This window comes from Bidens hawaiensis, unplaced genomic scaffold (assembly GCF_021521415.1).
Source record: "Bidens hawaiensis isolate Kalapana, Puna unplaced genomic scaffold, B.hawaiensis_p1.1 tig00056805_1, whole genome shotgun sequence".
Classification (NCBI taxonomy): domain Eukaryota; kingdom Viridiplantae; phylum Streptophyta; class Magnoliopsida; order Asterales; family Asteraceae; genus Bidens; species Bidens hawaiensis.
In genome coordinates this window covers 15,711-38,038 of record NW_027506370.1, presented here as the reverse complement: position 1 = coordinate 38,038, position 22,328 = coordinate 15,711, and the positions used below count along the sequence as shown (strand labels likewise).

General features: G+C 37.4%; 2 protein-coding genes and 1 pseudogene across 3 annotated transcripts; 1 reads left to right on the top strand and 2 right to left on the bottom strand.

The window, feature by feature from the left end:
- The first annotated feature begins 6,898 nt into the window (after positions 1–6,898).
- On the top strand, positions 6,899–8,842 carry LOC143617664 (beta-amyrin 16-beta-monooxygenase-like; annotated as a pseudogene). Its single transcript, XR_013150868.1, has 3 exons — positions 6,899–7,406; positions 7,611–8,070; positions 8,156–8,842. The product of XR_013150868.1 is annotated as a beta-amyrin 16-beta-monooxygenase-like (transcript).
- A 177-nt stretch (positions 8,843–9,019) lies between these two features.
- Positions 9,020–14,826, bottom strand: LOC143617659 (anaphase-promoting complex subunit 7-like). Its single transcript, XM_077090146.1, has 18 exons — positions 14,758–14,826; positions 14,604–14,672; positions 14,408–14,458; positions 14,145–14,279; positions 13,986–14,048; positions 13,789–13,904; positions 13,599–13,683; positions 13,442–13,501; positions 13,307–13,352; positions 13,119–13,192; positions 12,982–13,032; positions 12,690–12,890; positions 12,577–12,621; positions 12,390–12,483; positions 9,856–10,001; positions 9,551–9,780; positions 9,405–9,465; positions 9,020–9,322 (listed from the first exon to the last, which is right to left on the bottom strand). The coding sequence occupies exons 1-18, from the start codon at positions 14,824–14,826 to the stop codon at positions 9,236–9,238; spliced, it is 1,683 nt and encodes a 560-aa protein (XP_076946261.1). The 3' UTR covers positions 9,020–9,235.
- A 1,255-nt stretch (positions 14,827–16,081) lies between these two features.
- On the bottom strand, positions 16,082–20,895 carry LOC143617663 (sucrose nonfermenting 4-like protein). The gene is made up of 13 exons (XM_077090148.1): positions 20,487–20,895; positions 20,287–20,374; positions 20,008–20,190; positions 19,803–19,937; positions 19,655–19,714; positions 19,368–19,457; positions 18,452–18,586; positions 18,211–18,355; positions 17,946–18,119; positions 17,799–17,862; positions 17,630–17,699; positions 16,492–16,603; positions 16,082–16,355 (listed from the first exon to the last, which is right to left on the bottom strand). Exons 1-13 carry the CDS (start codon positions 20,597–20,599, stop codon positions 16,264–16,266), a joined length of 1,461 nt encoding a protein of 486 aa, XP_076946263.1. The 5' UTR covers positions 20,600–20,895; the 3' UTR covers positions 16,082–16,263.
- Positions 20,896–22,328: the final 1,433 nt, after the last annotated feature.

Below are 22,328 nucleotides of genomic sequence, written 5' to 3'. Positions count from 1 at the left end.
TGTAGTTACCAAGAACCTGTAGTTGCCGAGAAATTTATTGACTGAGAACTGATGATGGCCGAGAACTATTTGTCACAGAGAACCCGAAAAGACCGAGAACTAATACTTGGAGATAAATCAAAATTCCTGATCTCTATCCCAATCCTTTCTAGTTTCAACCCGATGAACACGAAGAAGGTGTTCATCAAGATTTTCAATGACCAGCAAATGCAGCACACTAACCCATCTTCAAAAACATGATTTCTTGAATTTGATATAAAACCAAGCCTAGAAAAGGTCTATAGGCTTTGATACCAATTATAAGGTCCGAGCCTTAGTACGGTTGCGTGTCGAAATGGGTGATAAACGAGCTCGGATCTAGGATCAATCTACATGTATTCACTCTTGAAAGATCTATGGACGGGTGTGGAGAGTGCGATTCGATTAATAATCAATAATAGGACGAATAATTATAATCGAAACATAAATAGATGGATGTAGTAGTATGATTTCATTAACCGAATGATTTTCATGAATAACACTCATACATACATACATAATCATAAACGCTCGGCCACCCAATGAGAGCTCATCCCTGGGGGCAAACTCTCAATACATAGAAATAACTTAAACAAATGACATAAATAATCTATTTATACTAGTCTTGTGTCTTGGTTTTTACTCCGTCCTCTTCTTGAATAAGATCAAACAAATAATATAAAACAGAATAATTTACCCGAACACATCTTCAATTACTTGTTAATTGTTATCTTTTTGTCTTGCATTAATGTTTATTATAAACGAGTAATGATAAGATGCTCGGTTAAAATATAAAACCCAACAGCTGCCCTCATCAACTCCACCGAAAACCTTAACACCAAACTTGATTCTCAAGTAGAAAACATCGGCCGCTTAGTTAACCACATCACCCAACTCTCCGGTCATTTTCACGACAAGACTCCACTGTTGGTCAACAACACACCACCCACAGGTCCTCGATCACCGCCGGCAAATCACACAAACCAACACCCACGCCAACCTAAAATCAACCTACCTCTCTTTGGATGACCCAACCCTCTCGGTTAGATCTTTCAAGCTGACAGTTACTTCACGTATTAGAACATTCCACCGGGCGAACGTGTGTCCCTCACGGCCTTCCACTTTATCTGTGATGCAATTTCATGGTACCAAAATCGAGCTAATAACGATATTGTAGGTACTTGGACATATTTTAAACGACAAGTTGAACTCCGTTTTTGTCCTTCGGCTTATGAGAACCACGAAGCTACCCTTTTTAAGCTTTAGCAAACATCTTCGGTTGCCAAATACCAAACTCAATTTGAGAAAATCAGTAACTGAACCACTGGTTTATCCCAGCAAACTCCTTAATTGCTTTATTTCGGGCCTTAAATCGGACATCCGATCTGAATTGGCAATCCTTAAGCCCACCACACTGCACGATGCATGACGACTTGACAGACTTTTGGAGGATGAAGTACACCTGCAACCCTCTAAACCCAACACCTTTTACCTATCCAAAACTTCTAAGCCATCTCCACCTACTATGATTACCACCCCTACACCCTCGTTGTCAAATAATCCACTACTATTAACTACACCAGCCGCTACTACAACCACCTTATCCACTACTCGTTTGACGCCAAAACAACTACAATAGTGTCACACAGTGGGCTTGTGTTTCCGTTGTCCCGAAAAGTACGCAACTAGTAACCGATGCAACCCGCCTCAGTTTCTACTTATCGTCGATAATTTCGTTGATATACCACCCTTTATTCGGCTTCCCTTGCTCGAAGGTAACACGACATTCCCCCGCTTCCTCAGCTTAACCGCATCACATTTTTTAGGTTTGGCTACAACGTTGTTACGCCTCACCAGGTTCATCAACAATCACCTTGTTAGCATTCTCGTTGATTCAGGTAGCACTCACAACCTCATTCAGCCCTATGTCGCCTCGTTATTGCAACTAGGCGTTCAGCCCACACCACCATTCCGGTTCTCATCGGAAATTGTAAGCCTATCCAATGTCAAGGTTTATGTCTCAATGTCCCAGTTACACTAGACAAGATTTTCGTTCACATTCTACTATTTCCTTTGGCCTTTAAGGGAGATGAACTAATTTTGGGTTTTGATTGGCTTCGTTCCTTAGGCCCCATCACCGCTAATTTTTCGATCCCATCGCTCACCTTCTGTCACAAGGATCGCACTGTTACTTTGCAAACAAACAAACCAACACTCCCTGCCGCTCCATCCGGTATTACTATTGCCGATCTTGAGGACAAGGTCATTTCCCACGGGGAGGGTATTGATACAGTCTTGGACCCGACCCAACAAGCACAACAAGCCCAGCAGAATACAGTAGCGTAAGATCCGGCCCAAACCAAAAACCCAAACAAACTTGAACGTGGGAAAGCTGCAAGTAGTCAAACATGAAGTAGTGGATAAAGCTGCAAGTAGTCAAACATGAAGTAGTGGATAGTTAATCGCTTTTTTTTTTTACTTTATGCATGCATGCATGTAGAGTAGGTCACGTTTTCCTTTATTGTTTCTAAAATAAAGTGCTTGTAGGATAGGTTGTAACTTTTCCCTTTTTCTATTTAAGCTTGTATTTGCATTGAGAAATTTAATGAGAAAATTGTTCCAAAAACTTGTCTGGTCTTCTTCTTATTCTTGGTAGTTTTTAGGTTTACTCGAAAAGCATAGCATTTATGGTCCGACTAAAGTTAAAGAGGGGGGGTGAGACTTTCGATTTTTCTTATTATTTGTGGAGGATTGTACTCGTATGACATGGGTATACCTGTTGAAACACAAATCATAAGGGTATGTTTGGTTGAAGGTAATGGAATGAAGGGGGAATGGAATAGGAGAAGGAATGGAATGGATAAGGGAATGAAATTGATCATTACCATTCCTTTGTCTTGTTTGATTAACCTATAGGAATGAAATCAATTATTAATTTTATTGTTTGTTATCCAAAAAAAATTGTAGAAATGAAATAGAAATAATAAAAACACTCATATCTCAAAATACTTTTTAACCCAAAAAAAACCCTTCAATGGCGACGGTGGTAGCTTCGGCGACGAAAATGGTGGTGGCGATGGTGGCGGCGGTGGTGGTGGTGTCAGCGGAGTCGGTGGTGGCGCCAATGGTGGTGGTGGTGGTGGTTGTTAGGTGGTAGTGTTGTTGAGAAAGTAGGGTGAAGGAGGAATGGAATGAAAAAAAAGAGGGGGGTGGGAAGGAATGATTTTGATGGAATAGGATTCCATGTGTAATGGATGATTCCATTCCATTGAGCAACCAAACACCGCTTTTTTCATTCCCACGTAATGAATCATTCCATTCCTATTGTCATTCCTGCATACCAAACACTAAGTCTTTCATAAGTTCACTATGCTTTACACCATGATCCAAACCCAATTTAAGACTAATATTCAAACCCACAATATGATAATGGAGAAGAATTCATTAACACATCTATGAAACAGTTTCTTGATTCTAAAGGGATGATTCATCAAATCGCAAGCCGGAGTGACTACCGGTTTGCAAGATTCCATACCGGCCCATTTGATTATGTCTTTCACATATATCTTCTGAGACAAAAACATTGTATCATCCGTTCGTTTGACCGATATTCCTAAAAAATAACTTAACGGTCCGAGGTCTTTCATGGCGAACTCGGTAGCAAGGCAACCCATTAGGCGTTGTCGAATTACATCACTAGATGTGATAAGAAGTATGCCATCGACATAAAGTAGCAAGTAAACAGTTTGATTATCTCTTTGAAAAATGAACAACGAGGTATTGCACCGACTTGCATAAAACCCAAGGAGAGAACATAATTGGTAAACCGTTGGTACCACGCACGTGGAGCCTGCTTAAGACCGTATAGAGACTTCTTTAACGAGCATACATGATTGGGAAACCGCTTATCACGAAAACCCACCGGTTGATACATATAAACGGTTTCATGAAGTTTTCCATGTAAAAAGGCATTTCTGACGTCTAGTTTGTGTATCGCCCATGATTTAGAATGTGCAATAGACAACACGGTTTGGATCGTGTCGGGTTTTACCACTGGACTAAACGTTTCCCCACAGTCCACACCCATTTGTGGTAACTGACCATCACACACCAATCGTGCCTTATATCGTTCCAAAGTGCCATCCGAATGTACTTTATGTTTAAATAACCAAATGCTACGTATAATATTCATATTCGGTTGGCGAGGCACCAATTCCCAAGTCTCATTTTTAATAAGAGCATTAAATTCATTAGCCAGGGCGTTTGACCATTCCGGTACGGATAAAACATGGATTGGGTTTTTAGGAATAGGTATGATGGTGGAAGAGTGGAGGTTGAAGAAACGCTTTGGTTTGGAGATGCCATCCATACCATGGGTACGCAGATGCGTGCGGGTGTGGTGGCGAGGGGGGAGCCGAGGTGGGTGATGTTTCTAATGTGGTGAGGAGGGAGATGGCAGGTTGGTCGGGGTAACAGTGGGCATGGGTGTGTGTTTGTTGTGTGTTTAATATGGGAGATGTAGGAGAATCAAGTATTGCATGTGAGGGTGAGTTAGAGTTGTTGGACGGTGATGAGGGGGTAAGTGTGGGGAGGACGAGATGGGTTGGGCTAACGGTGCGGGAATACCGAGGCGAGGGGATGGATCGGCAATGACCACAAGAGAGGGTGAGAGGGGCTTGATAAAAAAATCATAAGATGGCGGGGTGTGGTGTTTTGAGCGAACGGGAATACGGTTCGTCGAAGACGACGTGCCGTGAGATAATGATCTGATTTGTTTTGATATTTAGACATTTATACCCTCGGTGATTGGAGGGGTAGCCAAGAAAGACACATGGGATGAAGCGTTGGGCTAGTTTATTAACAGCGGTGGAGGGTAATAATGGGTAGCATAGACATCCTAATACTCAAAGATGGTCATAAAGTGGGAAACGGTTATAGAGAAGTGGGGTTGGAGAAGTTTAGGATTTTGCTTGGTAGAATGTTGAGAATATAGGTGGCCATGTCAAGTGCGTAATGCCATAAGTGGGGAGGAAAAGAAGCGTGGGCAAGAAGTGTACCGGATGATATTATTTATCGAACGAATTTTTTGTTCTGCTTTGCCTTTTTGGGATGACGTATGTAGACATGAGAGGCGAAATAGCATGCCAGTAGGAGCGCAAAATTGTTGAAATGAGTTATTAACGTATTCCGTATTGTTATCACATTGTAAGGTTTTAATTTTACGCTCGAATTGTGTTTCAATCAGTTTGTAAAATGTGCAAAATAAAAAAACTAAGTAAACTTGAGATTTCCTAGCCAATGGGTACGTCCATAGAAAATTTGTGTGATCATCCAAGAATAATATATAGTATCGATGACCGCCGCTACTCAAAACGTGCAACGCATCGCTATGAATAATATCAAATGGAAAAGATGTATAAGTATTAGATTCAACAAATAGTAAACGAGTACTTTTTCCAAACACATAAGAAGAACAAATAGCTTTGTTCAAAGTGCCATAATTAATAGAACTAGAACGTTTAAGTGAACGTAATAAATTTTGGCCCGAGTGACTAAGACAGTGGTGCCAAAGTTCTTGAGAGATAGCAGCAAAAGTGGATGGTAATTTCAGCCCGGAGATGAGGGATGGCATAATTGGGTAAAGATCACGGCTGCTATTGCACCGGAGGATTGGGATCCGAGTCTTGTAATTTTTACAAGAAAACCAAATTGGTCAAATTCTATAGAAATCCAATTGTCAGTTACAAGCTGATGGGCAGATATAAGGTTTTTGATCACTTTTGGTGCATAAAGTACATTATTTAATATTTTTTTGGTGAGGGTAGAGTTTGATGGCCATACCCGGTTACCGGGACAGTCGTGTCATTGCCAACGATAATATTTTGTAAAATGCTATTATTAAAGAAAGATTGGAAGTTACCCGAGTTATTGGTCATATGAGTGGTTGCGCCGCTATCCATATACCACGGGGTCTCGGGCGGGTGTAGAGACATAGTGTATAATACTTGTTCAATATCTGTCGGCGCGTATGCAACATGATTGAGCTTGGTTGGGCCGTGGACCGAGAATGCCGTTTCCCATTGAACAAGCGGAGTTATCCATGAGAGGGAACAAGAAATAATATGAAGAACAGTGATGGAGATTATGGAGGATTGATGGGTGGAAGAGGCAGCTGGAAGAAGGACGGCTGCTAGGGTTGAGCCTGGACTTGTGATACCATGTAAGAATGTAACAATCCCTCCTTTCATTACAATCAATGTGTATAAATAATTACATAATACTTTTGGTAAGGATTGTCTCATAACTCTAGAATAATCTATAAATAAATAATGATATCGTTGTTATTCTATTACTCGTAAAGAAGTTTAAAGCAAACCAGGATGATTATAAAGGTGGTGCATTTTTAGAACGGGGGTGACTTTCTTTTTGTATTTATACCACCGTACTCTTCAATTGGAACCCTGTTGCCTCATTGTGCCCCGTTGTCTTAACCGAACCCCGCACTGACTTCAAAGTTTGGCTTGGGCGTTTCCCCAGGAAACCATACCACCGGCTGCCACTTAACAGTCGTTGTGACACCACAAGAGCAGAACTCTCTAGCGTAACACACAGTGGGACGAAAACTCAGGTGAGCTCAGGATCCGAACCAACAACCTCACAAGGCCTAATTCAAATTCTTCATTGTCGATATCCACCCAAAATAACACAAATCGGGATCGAATTATAACATGCGGAGAGAACACAGAATTAGTCCAAATGCCTGTGCTTGATTGGCTTAGTATTATTATTCTTATTATTGTCCTTTCTTTTCTTAATACTAGAACCTGTCTTCTTCCCCATAACGTCAACCTTCTTCACACATATATATACACTCACAAACACATAATAATATTCATCAACAATGGACACCCTCCTGCTAATTTCTTCAACACTTTTGCCCATCATCACCATCTTCATTTTGCACCATGTTTTCACCCAAAAATCAACCATCCCTGGAAGCTACGGCTGGCCGATCATCGGTGAAAGCATCGATTACTTCAAAAGGCTCCGTAGCGGCACCAACGAGAGGTTCGCAATGCAAAGAAGAACACTCTTCGGGGATGTGTTTAAAACATCAATTCTTGGTGAGAAAATGGCCTTCTTGTGTGGTCCAGAAGGCAATAAGTTCTTGTTCTCTAATGAAAACAAAGCTTGTTCAAGTATGGTGGCCGAGTTCCGTCGAGAGTATTATCAAGAAGTCCAGCAACAAGTCGGTTACTGAGGAATCCGCCAAGGTCCGCCAGCTGTTACCGCCGTTCTTGAGAGCTCATGCTGTTAAGAATTATATTGCCGATATGGATTCCGAGTTGCGACAGCATTTGGAGGATTACTGGACCGGACGCCATCAGGTTAGTCGTCTTGTGTTTCAGTCACTTCTTTGCATTACAGTTACACTTCAAACAAACGAGTATCATCGACGGTCAAATCCTATCTGTCAGTAAACGCCGATGGTAAATTCCATCTTTACCCACATCTAGTCATTATCCCATGAAACACATTAAATATTTTGGTATTTTAACTACTTCAGTCAGTATAAGGTTTTAGTGACCCAGGTTGAGGTTTGCCCATTCGTCGCAAAATACACGTTCGCGTTGGCAGTAAAGTTGCTACTGGGAGTGCGTGATGCGACAGAGTTGGAGAAGCTTGCGGTCCCGTTCGTGGAGGCAGCCGGTGGAATCATATCGGTCCCAATCAACATCCCAGGTACAAGGTTTAACCGTGGAGTCAAAGCGTCGAAAAGAATTCGCGAAGTTATTAGTGGCATTATCGCGCAAAGGAGGAAAGATCTTGCTGATGGAACTGCTGACCCGTCGCAGAATTTGCTCTCTCACATGATCATCGAGGTTGATAAACGAAATCAGGAGACGAAGAATGCCCCGACAACCGATGGTGACATGTCGAGTGACTTACTAGGCTTGCTAATCGGTGGTTACGACACCATTAACACAACGGTTGTCTTCATTATGATGATGCTTGTCGACTACCCAGATGTCTACCAAGAGGTCCTAAAAGGTAAAACCAACATAACATCATTATGTTACAAATCATCTCCGTCAACCAACTAAGTGTATCATTGTTATTGTGTCAAAACAAAAAGAGCAAACCGAGATAGCAAAGGCGAAACCATCTGGTGAACTATTGAACTGGGACGACCTACGCAAGATGAAGTACACATGGAACGTCGCGTGTGAAGTGCTAAGGATGCGTCCGCCAACCGTTGGCACGTTCCGTGTCGCAAAAACCGATTTCACATATGGTGGATTCACAATCCCAAAAGGATGGAAGCTACATTACCTTCCACATTACACTCAACGAAACCACGAATTCTTCCCACATCCCGAGAAGTTTGACCCCTCGAGATTTGAAGGAGCGGGACCCGCACCGTACACGTTTGTGCCGTTTGGTGGCGGAGCGCGTATGTGCCCTGGAAACGAGTATGCACGGGCCGAAATACTAGTGTTTATGCACAACATAATCACTAGATACAGCTGGGAGAGGCTGATTCCTGATGAGAAAGTGGTCATTGACCCACTTCCAAGGCCAGTTCATGGGCTTCCAGTTAAGCTCATTCCTCATAAAACACAGGCTTGAGCTTCTATCCACCATTTGCATCATATTAATAAATTATTATTGTTGTAAACTTTTTTTCTTTAGATTTATGGTATTGAATTATTGTATTCTGCTTTTGGCTTGTATTATAGAGAAAAATATATAAGTGGAAATAAACTGGTTCCGAAGACTTGTTCATAAGCTAGTAAACAGGGATTCGTCGGGTCAGTTTTCAGGTTATTCACATTTGAAATGAAGAGAGAAAAAAAAAGTATTAAATAAATGTGTGCTTTTATAGATAGATAAAAAATTCTATAGACATTGAATTCGAAAACCAAATTCAAAAGTTGGTTCAAATGCTAACCCAGTTCAGAAATCCAAAAACTTAATTAAAATTCAATGAAATTTCGAGTACTGTTTGAATATGGAACTTACTTTACAAGCTTACAACTGTTCAACCTCACAAGCACCCGATATTCAAACTATTGTTAAACAACTGTCAAACTTCATATCAAGATAAGTTTTTACAAGACCTACACGAGCAGGCTAATATTCAACGGTTGACCTGTTTTGACCAACTTCTGTGCCAAACATTCATCTAAAGATAATAAGCATTACCTTTCACCAATTATAAAAGCTCTGCGTCTTCAGGGTCGCCGTCACCATCATCGCCATCGTTTTCCTCCTCTTCTTCTGGAGCATCCGGGTCAACTCCCTAAACCAATTAATAGGCAAGTTAGTCGGTTCGGGCCGGGTCGATACATAAACTTAAATAATATGTTTTAAAACAAACAAACCTTCATTTGCTTCTCCAATCTTTCAAGCCCTTTCTTTGCAGCTTCATTTAGAGGATTAATCCTGAACCATAAACGCATACAACAACATGATAAGCATTATATAAAATAGTACAAAACTAAACATATGATGATTAACATTTAACAACCTTAAAGCGGCCTGATAATGTGAGAGTGAATCCTGCATCATATTTGTGGCAGCAAAAACCTGAGCCAGTTTCACATGAAGCGAGTCGTTGGCCCAATCTTTAAGGTATCGTTCAAGCAGGGCAACTGCTTCATAGCTTCTACCTTCCATCACATGTAACTCAGCCAATGCTAATGCAGCCCCAAGGTAACCGGGTTCTAGACGAAGGGCAGACTCATAAAACTTCTTCGCCTGTTTAGGTCAACATTAGGTCAATGGTTAACTTGTTAAACTTTCTCAAAATTTTCATTTGAAGTAATGTAATACCTTTTCTCTGCCACTAGAATTACTAGCGTAAACGTCTCCCACGAGTGTTAAAGCCTTTGCAGATTGAGGCATGGCCTTCATTGCCTCACGTGCAGCATATAATGCTTCTTTTGTCTTTGAAAGTGCCAAATAAGACCGAACCAATCCTGAATTAAACGAGTCATAATCATAAAATTCTAGTCTTGTTTCTGTAAATGTAATGGACTAAATTTAACTGAGTCGTGTAATTACAGTTAGGCCTGTAAACGAACCAAATGAACACAAACGGGCATGTTCGTGCTTGTTCTTTAACTTTAACCGAACAAACACGAACAGTTAAACAAACACGGTTTTTTTGTTTGGGTTCGTTAATTAAGAAAAGTAATGTGTTCATGTCAGTCAGGTTAATAATCTAAGCAAATGGCTCGCAAGCATAAACGCACGAACATAATAAATGAACATAAACGAACTTAACTGAGCAAAAACAAGTTACAAGTGTAATATCAATCTGTTGGGCCTAAAAAGTTAATACAACTAGACTAAAATGCAATGGGCCTAACAATTTAAATGAATACACAAACGCACAAACTTAACAAAACATAAATTAACGAACATAAATGAACTGTAGCAACAACCACCATACCGAGTAAATCCCACCCATAGCAAAGCTACTCGTAGGGTCTGAGGAGGGTCAAGGGTGGGATGTAAACAAGCCTTACCTCTATCAATGGATAGAGACGCTGCTTCCAGAGAGACCCTCGGCTCCACGCCAAACAAAGCAAACAAACAAAACTATATCTATATCTATCTATCTATCTATCTATCTATCTATCTATCTATCTATCTATATATATATATGGGGGGGGGATTTACATACAGATTAAATTAACGTGCTAACTGCAAGAATCAAGTAGTGTAATTATATATACAAGTAGTGTAATTATGTAAGTACATCGTAGTGTAATTACACTATGCTGTAATTACACTACACTATAATTACACTATGTTGTATATATAATTACACTACTTGATTCTCACAGTTAGCACTTTAATTTAATTTGTATTTGATCCAAACCCTATATATATATATATGAAGCTGCCAATAATCAAAGGAAAGTAAAAAGGGTAAAATAAAACGTATGTAACATATATACATAAAAAAGAGATGAGCAATAACACATGCAGTAACCTACGCTATAGTAAGATCTAGGCCCCTAGACAAAGCTAAGACCACAAAATACCCTCCTAAAAGTCCTTAACCTTAATTCTACGTCTCCACAAACTCCTATCCTGGACCATGTCCTCAGAGAGGTTTAATTCTATCAAATCATCCCAAGTCAGTTTCGGTCTACCTCTACTCCTCTTCCTTTCTACAGTTTCAGCAAGGGTATAATTCTGCATACAATCGTTGTGGTCTTGGAATACATACGTTTATTCAATAATCTCAACGATATAAATAGCTTACAAGAGAGCCTATTCTATATTTGGTTAATATTGACATTTAATACCAAATATTGACAAAATAATAAGATATATACAAGATATCGCTAATATGAACGTTCACAAACATAAATGAACGGACAAGACTTGTGTTCATGTCCGTTCGTTTAACTAAATAAACAAAAAGTTTGTTCGTCTCCGTTCATTGATTAAATAAATGAACTTCCCGCTGAACGGTTAACTGACATTTGGTTCACTTACTACAGTCTACACTCTACAAACCTATTTTTAGTGGATGGGGAACCCTCAATATATACAGGAAATAAAACAGAAACAAATCCTAGATAAACCTAACTCGGGTCCATGCGCCAAACACAAATAAAAGATAGTTATTAAAAAGCGAGTGTTTCATGCGCCTAGGCGCAACATTCATGCAACGCGCAATAAATGCGCTCCTTCTACTAGGCGATGGCTCAGCTTCTCGGGCGCAGGTGCACTAAATACAGATTAAATCATTTTTTAGTTTATTTAATGCATAAGTATGCATCTTCTACTCTATATAACCTTCCACGATACCGCCGATTAAAGCAGTTCATCCAAATAATTAATCTCATCCAGATTGAACCCTTACTATTTGTTACTTATTGAACTTTTGGAGTTTGGACCTTTAATAGTTATTACTTTTTGAACTTTTGGTTTTCAAGTTTTGAACTTGTGGTATTGGATAATGTTTGGTATTTGAACTAAGTTGTTCAAGTTTTGGAATACATTATATATTTTCATCTTTTTTATTAAGTGAGCTTTATTTTCTCAGGCCCTTGCTTTTTTGCCCACGGCACCTAGGCCATAGGAGAGGCCTAAGCGCCTTGAGTGTGCCTAGCACCTTTGATAACTATGACCCTACAAAGTACAAACATTGAAAATATCCAAGCAATATCGCATATCCCCTTCATAAGGGTTAAAGTTGGGTATATATGATATTTTTTTAGTTTTGATTGGGTATATATGATATTTTCAATGTTTGTAAGGGTATGTATGAAATTGCTCCAAACCCTAATTCTAATGCATACACACAGCACATATATACGTATTGTCAGTTTCAATAGTAAACTAACCTTGGTAAGAACGAAGATCAGGTTTCAATTCCTGAGCACACCTGAAGGCACCCACAGCTGCTTCTGGTTGATTCATTGATAGAAACAAGTTACCCTACAAGTTTAAAAGCATCAGATTTGACATATATGTTGAACTGATTATAATAAAACTATCAACTTAAAGTTGTAATTTTGTTTTAAGCAGTACCTTCACTATGTGTCCAGTTATATGTCTCTCATCAATTCGAATACTCTGGTAATAGAGAATGTTAGATATGATTACAAAAATTATATTATTTCAGTAATAAATAATAATCATACTCTTTCAGCATTAGATAGGGCGGCACGCTCATCTTTCCTTTCACACATAATAGCCAAAGCCACAAACACTTCGGGTCTGGCGGGATCAATGGTCAACAAATCATGCACTAATTTGTTTAACTTTAGGGGATCAGATTTTAGCTTTAAAAGCATAGCATATTCATCCATATATGTGACCACATAAGGATCAAGCGACCGAACCTATAATTATAAAACACAAAATGAGTCAGAGTTTCAAGATGTCACATATTTAAATATATATTAACTAGCAGTAGTTGTTTATTAGTTTTACCTTCTCAAAGTTCATAATGGCTTCATCTTTTTTCCCAATAATGGCTTCCACCTTTAATGTTTTTATCACATATTAACTTGGCTACTCACAAAATATTTTTAAATATTGGATAACAGTTTAGAAAGAATATTTCTGACCTTTGCCATTTCGAGCAGTATGTGAACATTATTAGGAAAACGCTGAAGAAGCTCTGAGAAGAGTTCTAGGCCACCTGAGGACATATTGATACTAATGATGTTAATATATTATTGAATATAAGTAAAAGGATCAATGCATTAACATTCCAAAACAAAATCAAAATGTATTAGTGAGTAAAATGACTAACCTTTATAATCATTTGATGCAATGCAGCATTGAGCCTCGACATACCGCTGCAATAAAATAATTAAAACATAATAACAATTAGTAAAAGTTATAAAAGTACCAATAAATCAAATATAATAATATATCAGTAACTCACGTGCAAGCAACGACTGGAATCAAATTGATCAAAAGGAGGCCTGCCACTTCTATTAGGTGTCTGAAACAACAAATTTGAGCACAAAGTTAGTTACAATATATTAAATAACCAACAAAGACTGCTACAGTTAAACTACATGAAGATGACTTCAACAAACCTGTGGAAGCAATGAAAAGATATCTTTGGCTGGAATACCTAACTCAGCCAACGCTGTAATTGCCTCAATGATATATGGGCAATGTCTGAAAAAAAAATCAACACATTAAGTAATAACAGAATTGTGTGAAAATAACTGATAAACTAACCAAGTTTACCACTGAAAAAATGAGTTATTATTATCGGCATACCTCAGGCACTCTTTGTAACAAGCAACAGCAGGGCGGTTATGTTTAGACCATCGATAGAGCTTTCCCATTAATAGATTCATCTGCAAGTTTCTTGATTTGCTTGGAATAGATTCCATCTGCAGGATTATATAACTTAAGGTTTATGACAAAAATAAGTAACGTACAGTAATTTTATAGAAAAAGAATATTATTCAAACCTCAGCAAGAGCGGCTCTATTCTCGTTTATGGCACAGTGACACGTTGCAATTTTAAACTTCACCTGATTTGTAAACAAGAAAAGAGTTGTAATAAAACAATTGGTTAATATAATTGCATAAATAAATGACAGGTTGCAATTTTGAATATGACATACTACCTCGTTTTCATTTATTGCAGATGCATTGAAAGAATTTGGGGAAGAAGACCTGTTTGATGAGGATAACGAGCTTCTAAGTGTTGCGTTTACTTTAGGAACGATCTTGTGACACTGTAATGCTTGCTTGTACACATGCTAGAAAAATTAAATGAAACAAAAAATAAAAATTCATTATAACTTGTTTAATTAAACTCAAAAGAAAGAAGCACAAAATTTGCATACATAAACTTTGAAGATCCAATATGTCATGTAAAGAAACTTACAATAGCTCTTCTATACTCCTTATTTTGAAGCAAAGAATCACCATAGAGTGCCTGAAACAAAACCAACCTTTACATCATTCTTGAAAAAAAGTAAATCCAAAACTAGCAATTTCAAAACAAAATCAAATTTTAGCTTAAAGGGTATCTAAAAAGATAACAAATAATCACTAATATAGAAAAAAAAAAAAAAGGTTACCAGATTTTCAGCCTTGAGATAGGGGTTGGAGTCATTGGTGACAGAAGAGGAAGAAGCAAGAAAACAACCCTAATCAGAATGAAATAAATTAGGTCTAGTTGAATTGAATAATAATGAGTAAAATGAATGAATTGAATTAGGGGAAGATGGTTACGAGCATTTGGGCAGAGTTATAGAGGCCAGAATCGAGCAGAGTAGACATTTGATCTTTTGGGACATCCATTTGAGTTGAGTGATGAATTCAAACCCCGCCTTCCTTTGATCTGAAATTGTCAACACAAAATTGAATTGAAAACCTTTTGCAGCTTCCAATTCTTTAGTGGTTTAAGTTTTTTGTCATGTTATTGTGTGGATACTTTGAAATTTTTAAATCCAGTACATGGTTTTGGTTCTTACGAGCCAATATGCACGACCCGTTGAACGTTTTTCATGGCCTCCGGGGCTAAGAAAACAAATGTGTCAAAAGCAAAAGGGATGTGCATGTGTTGATTCTCTAAACAATCTTCCTCGTGTTTAGCAACCTTACATGATGTCGGCCTCAACGCAGCCTAACTTGTCACGAACCCAGTGTCCCTAAACCTAACAGGAGGGGACACCCCGTGAGGTCCACACAAGCGTGTTTCCCTCCTAGCCACCCATAATTGCATGTTGATGTGTTGGATTTTTGTGTTAAAATCAGGTTTTCAGTCGGAAACCACACCAAACATATTCGAACTATGTTCTTAGTACGATTTGGCCACCTTTGAATTTGTTTTGGTTTTAGGTTTCGACCGAAGAAAACTTCAAACCAAGAAAGGGTTAAGGTTAGTACTTCTTTTTCTTGCCCATTGCATAGGCACACTAGCACAAGGATTAGTGCTTCCTTTTCTTTCTTTGCCACTGTATCTATAGCTACTAATCAATTTATCACTGTGTGTTAGCGGTAGATCAGTACTCTACAACTTCCATTATTAGTGTTTTAATTTGTTGCTTTAGTAGAGAATTCTTAGCCAATCAGGTCATTACTTATCGTTTGTGAATGAATGAGACTATACCAGGTACATGCGTTTGGTGATTATCTCATTTACCACTAAAGAATTTAAAAATGATCAGTTTTTGGACATGTTTGTGTGCTTAATATCATTGAAGCATGTGGTCCAAAAGAAGATTTGTATATGTTTGGAAAATCTCTATTTACTCAACCTAAATCATCACAATCCAAGATTTCACAATTACAATATATTTATCTTTTATAATAAATTCCCCCTTAGTTAAACTATTTCCCTTTACTAAATGATGAAACATTTTCAATACTACACTAAAACTTTTGGATGTCACGTGATACATTGAAGAACATGTAATTGACTTTGATCCCTCAAATCACTCATAAAACACTTGCTATTTGCTAATGTATTTTACAAAGGAACCAAAACCAGCAATCTCAACACAGCCCACCATTCCATAAGTTACTTTTGCTAATTGTCTATAAAAACCATAGTCGCCAGTAAAACTGCATTCTACAAAGTGGCGGAGTACAAAGGCAAGTCCAGTTGAGTCACAATCATAAACAAAGAAAATACAATTGGGATTTACATGCCTTTTGCTCTTGCGAGACTTTATCAAAACATAAGGCCAAATTGCAGTTGTAAGCTTGAAAGAATTATAAAAAATTATAAATCGATTAGCTAAGCAGGAACCTGAATATGTCACCTACAGAAATTATGCCTTCAACCTGCTTGCTTCCAGCCTCCACAATCACAGCCCGTCTTACCCCTGACCCAAAACACATATCAAGTCAAATAGTTAACGCCTTTATATAGTATTGGAGTTGACCCATTAACTTACAAACGGTCAATTTTGGTTATTATAATCTTGAAATGGGTCACGCGTGTAAAAGGTGAGCAAGTACCTGGTTTTGCCAATCTTTCCATGACTTTATGCAGAGAATCAGAGCGTAGACACATGTGGCATCTTTGACCTGCTGACCCGTAAGAAAGCGGTTCTTGTCCCAGCTGCAAAGCCTGATTTTACAAGAAACATCACATAGAGAGTTTGTTAATAAAAATAAAAAAACAAATTAATACTGAAACAAGTGGAGTCGTAAGAGGTGATAATTTTGCTACGGTTTGGGACAATCCAAAACCTACTGTCCAATGTTTTTACTTTTTTATGTTGCATAGCATGTCAAAAACTATTACTACAAAAGTTATGTTATTTCAACTATATATGAAAATACAACTTCAGGTGGTTTGTGAAGTTATAAGCATTGACCTGTTAAAACCATTTGGCCCGTTACCTATCTTTAATAGCTTATTTAAGAACTAATTGCACGGTTGGTCCTTGTGGTATGCCTATATTGCAGTTTTAGTCCCTGACTTTAAGAATTACAGGTTTAAACCAATAGTTTACCAAAACGTAACACCAATGATCCTTAGAGTGAATGGGCTTTAAGTTGTTCTATTAAGTGTGTGTGAAATTTCCAAAATACCCTTTAATAGTAAAATAATTAAAACATTAAAAGTGGGTGGATGGCAGGTCACACTCTTTTTAAGTATACTTTATTTTGTTTTTATATATAGGTGGGCCTAATAACATTAAATATTTCTGTTTTTTGTTATTAATATAAGGGTACTTTTGTCATTCCTATAAAAATTGACAGAAAAGTTAACGCCCGTCCAATCCAGGGACCATTGGTTTTACTTTTTAGTATTTTTACCAGTAATTGCTGAAAGTTAGGGCCCAAAACTGCAATAAGGGCATACCACAGTGACCATTTGTGTAACTACTCTTTATTTAATATTACCAGTCTGACCCGTTAAGATAAAAATAACCCAAATAGCCAATTCATAGTAAATAAACTGTTGAAATTACCACCTATAGTTTACATATCATACCCTAAATACTACTTAACCTAAGATTAAACGGTTAACTGATCAAATAACAATATAAATAATCGAAGTTTTATATAATTTACTATAAAACGATTACAATAAAGTGGCAGGCAAACGGGCAACAAGCTGCGCCGCAACCCCCTTTTGAACAATTACCTGATGAATAGTCATTTCTTCAAGGTTAATGTGAGTATAAATTTTGTCTTTTGCCAATGCAGTTATATCACTGTCAAAGATAAACCAAAATATAATAAGAAAGAAACTATGTTAAACATAATAGGACGATGCAAGTAAATATAAAAAACACATAAAGATATATATATACCTTCGAGAGTATACATCCAATAACGAGTCATTGTCATCAACAATGGGAATTGAGCTAACTTCAGCTGCAAATGAAAGTGATGAATATGAAGAACCGTGCACGGTTACACTTCTATAAAGATTGTAGAACTTTTGCCATAAGACAAACCTTGCACAAATAAATTTAAGGCTGCACTAAGAGAAGAGTTCGGTCTTAACATTGCCAGCGGTTGCCTATTTGGTTCGCCAATTTTTGGAACCCATGTACCTAATGGAAGGGAACAAATTGGCAGTTGCAATATGGGCAACGAACTTGCAGAATGTCTAAAGTATCTGCAAACAACTGGTTTAATAACAAAAAGACGCAATTAGTATAGTAGAGTAATGAAAAATATAATTTTTTTAAATAACAATAATAATAACCAAAACCTTACGTTTTAGAACTTCGGAAAGCGAAGCAAGATATAATAGTTGTGGATATGAACCATCATCTGAGGTAGAATGAGTGACTGGAACCGTGGCTATTCGATTCTGCAGAATCTTTAACGTGACATCTTTCAAATTTTCATCTGGTCCAGCCTGAACAAACACAATTGATAGTTGATACAGACACTTGTTACAAAATACTAAATAGTCATTTAGAGCACTTTTTAGATATTGAAATTAGTTACTCACCTGCACTAGACGTTTAGAAAGCATTTTACCATGATCAATGCTTTGACTAGTCAAATATAGCTTTGTTTGTTTCCAAGCAGATATAGTATGACCCTCAAGTTCTTCTTCTGTTAAATTTGACCCATGCTTACCAAGCTGCAAAGGAGTTAAGTAACAATCAGTCATTTTAAAGCAAGAAATGCTATAAATAATGTATTTTTACACCGTGCATTATTAACTCTTTAATCACCCTTTACAATTCATGCACCACAGTTATTCTAGATACAAAAAAATGCCAAAAAAAAGGTAACCAAAGATCCTAAATTTGATGATGTGAGAAACAAGAAATTCTCTCTCATCAATAGCAGTGAAGTATCAATTTTGACAAATTTAGAGTGAAAGTTCAGTTTTTGAAAAACTTAGGAGTTCAATGTTCAACTTTCACAAATGTAGGAAGCCTTTATTGGCAATTTTGCCTTCAATTATCAAAAACTGAACTTTCACTCCTATATTTGCAAAAAAAAATAAAAAAGAATTTGCACACCTGATTATGAGAGAGAAAATAGAGGGTCCCGCATTGACAAATTTGGGGTTTTTCGTTACCTTTCTGAACAATATGCCTTCTAAATATTTCTAACCAAAAAAGGTCCAACTAAATTTTCTATCACCAATAGAAGTGAAGTTCAACTTTGACAAAATTAGAAGCAAAATGTTCAAATTGTACAAATATAGGAGACCCAAGTTGGTTGCTTTCTTGGTAATTTTCCCTATAAATTTATAAAAATCTGAACTTTCATTCCTAAATGTGCAAAATTTGTCATAATTTGTGATCTTTGGTTAATTTTCTTGACCTTTTTCCTTTTTAAATATTTTTAATTGGAAAATATCCAACTACAGTAATCTTAACGCTGTTAAACTGGATTTGCATAGAACTTACCTCCCGCATGATTAAAATAAAATCCAATGCACTTAAAACACCAACAAACTGAACCTTGCTAAAGTCCCAAAGAGGAGCCGTAGAAATTCCCTAAAAAGTACACAGCTTTAGAAACCATATGTATAAGAGAATAATATTATAAAACACACAAGAAAATTAACATAAGATAACTATTAGGGCTAATATCATAGTATAACAGCATACTTAGGTTAGTGGTTTGTTTTGATAACTATAACAACATTAATCGAATGTATTTCCCATAAAGGAATTAGTTATATTAGAAATACCTGCTCATAAAGGATATGAAATGCTTGCTTTACAGGTAAATCAACATCTAAGGCAATAACCTGAGAACAAGACAGTCAAAAAATATATATAAAAAAAACATAAATTCAAGTTAATTAATTTATCAAAAGATTAATAATCACATCAGACCTTGCCAGACTCAGGAAGCAGCTCATATGCCAAATGTGTAGACAAAAAAGCAGAAATCCTGTGACGGGATGCCTCCAGGTCAGCTTCTGATATCTTAGGCAACGGGTCGTGTAATGTATTATCTGAAACCCTTACCTACAATTAAAAGGTAGAAATTGTCAACTGCGGCGGCTAATTAGAAAAAATAACATGATAGGCGTTCTACCACTCGTTGAAATGTCTCGTTGTCAACATCCATACTCGAACCAGAAGTCGTATGCGAACTCAAGACCGCAGGATTATTATCTGGCTCCCGGTTTAAAAGGACAGTATTCACAATACCATAATTACCAGTTACAAAAGGCTGGTGCTCATCGTGTCGCCATTCACCATCAACTATAAACTTATACTGCAAAACGAAAACAATAAGTTAACATCAATTAAATGAACATAAAGTTTATTAAGGAACAACACGATATTAAAATAAAATTAAAAAAAAAACAACCTGATGGTAACCAGGTGGCAAGCTGCAAATAGTCTGAAACACAGTCGGGCATCCCTCAACGGGTGTCATCGGCCAATGCTCAGACCACCTTCACAAAATACACACACCATCAATTAAACGTATTCGTTCAGACAATTCATCGAACAACTGGCGTGCAACTTTCGAAACAGACATAACCAGCTCCTAAATTAAAATCTTACCCTGTAAAAGAGCCACTTAAATAGACACTTCTCCCACCGTACGGCCACACGAACCTGGCGGGAGTTAAACCTTTACCGGCGCCAGCACCACAGCTTTCCCGGGCGTAATCCATTCCCCACTTCCGATCAAATAAAGCTAAATCCCCAATACCCAGCAAGATCAAACAGCTTTCACAACCCCTAAAGTCTAAATTACAACAACAAGACCGATAACAAAACTCTAACCCAGCTCAATTTGTCTTCTTCAAACCCTAATTTAGCAAAATTTACACCAAACCCTAAAAAGGAAACTCATGCAAAGAAGAAATTGAACCAGGATAAATGTAATTGGGGGAAAGCTGAAAGAACCCTAATGTGTTAATGAATCGAATTGGATCTCAATACAGACGTGAATTGGATAAAACCCTAATGATAATAATAATAATAAAGATCGAAACTTTAGTAGTAGTGTAGATTCTGCTTTAATGTTTATTAACCAATAAAAAGCTGAATCTTTATTATTTGAGAATTTGGGGAAAAATTCGATTACAGTTGGGAAGTCACGTACTCAACCGTTCATTGGGTAATAACGGATGGGAACCAACGGAACACAACACAAGTATGTATGTATAAAAGTTAACTTTTAGATCATTAAATAGGTTAGGATTATAAATTTTAATTAAACGTCATTTTATGTTTACATGGCGTCGTGGTTGTGTCATTTTTATTAAAAGGAGAAGAATTATTTTGTGACTTAAAAAAGCGGTGACACAATGAGTCTCTGCAAATTTTTTGAACAGGTTGAGTCCCTGTGGTTTCAAAAGTGAACCATTTGAGTCTCTGCCGTTACTTAACTTTCAGGGTATATTTTTATTTTACTGAAACCATAGAGACTCAAATTGTTTATTTCTGAAACCATAGGGACTCAAATTGTTCGTTTCTGAAACCATAGGGACTCAACTAGTTCAAAAAAATTTTCGGGGACTCATTGTGTCTCCGCCCTAAAACCACAAGGACGCAAATAGCAATTTTCTCTATTAAAAAGGTTTTTGTTTCTTAAGTTTTTGTTCTCGTGGTTTCATTTCTGGTTCATTTGGTCCAATTTTACTAACTTCGTTAGTTACTTCTGTTAACTTGAAAGACATTTTAGTGTTTTCTAAACTTTTGTGCGACTTCTTAACGCATGTCATACAATCATATATCTAAACAAAATATAAACGAGTAAAAGAAATATAAATAAAACAAATCTCTCTCTCTCTCTCTCTCAAGCTTTCCGACACCCCACTCCATTTTTCAGGCATTACACCACTAAGCTTCAACCCATTCTCAAGCATCAAACCACGGCCAGCCATCATCATCAGATTCTTGCACCTCTACGACGCGTCACCAGTGCCATTCCAGATTTGGGCCTTTTGAACAGGTTCATCGTACAACCCGAATCATACCAAATCAAGCTCCGCTAACTTTTAGCCACTAATCTGTCAACTGCTATTAAATCCCTAATCCGATTGAGACCCAATGTCTACATTGATCGATTCGAATGATATTAATATATTATTGATAGTATTAATAATTAAAAACTATATTTTTGAAGGTATACATGTGATTTTATGCTCACTTAGCATAACTACACTAACGGAGTTAGTGATTGGACCAAAATGGCAAGGAAATGAACCTATGAGTAAAGTGCTAAAAAAACTTTTAAGATGAAAATGGCAAAACTGAGCAAACCGTTGGGACAAAAGCGATGCTTTAATGACATGATTAAAAGCGTGTATAAACGGGTTTAAGCTGTCAGACACATGACACAAATAATGTGTTTAATGATCATATTAAGTACGCTAATAAGTTGACAAACTTGTT

What these genes read in the sequence shown, in the direction of transcription:
- LOC143617663 (XM_077090148.1), bottom strand. Translation starts at nt 20,599, where the DNA reads ATGGATTACGCCCGGGAAAGCTGTGGTGCTGGCGCCGGTAAAGGTTTA. An exon ending in GCTTTCCGAAGTTCTAAAAC is followed by an intron (nt 18,120 to 18,210) that starts GTAAGGTTTTGG and finishes TTATTAAACCAG; the next exon opens with TTGTTTGCAGATACTTTAGA. An exon ending in CTTAAATTTATTTGTGCAAG is followed by an intron (nt 17,863 to 17,945) that starts GTTTGTCTTATG and finishes TTTCATTTGCAG; the next exon opens with CTGAAGTTAGCTCAATTCCC.
- LOC143617659 (XM_077090146.1), bottom strand. Translation starts at nt 14,826, where the DNA reads ATGGATGTCCCAAAAGATCAAATGTCTACTCTGCTCGATTCTGGCCTC. An exon ending in TACTGCTCGAAATGGCAAAG is followed by an intron (nt 13,033 to 13,118) that starts GTCAGAAATATT and finishes AAAACATTAAAG; the next exon opens with GTGGAAGCCATTATTGGGAA. An exon ending in TAACTGGACACATAGTGAAG is followed by an intron (nt 12,484 to 12,576) that starts GTACTGCTTAAA and finishes TTAAACTTGTAG; the next exon opens with GGTAACTTGTTTCTATCAAT.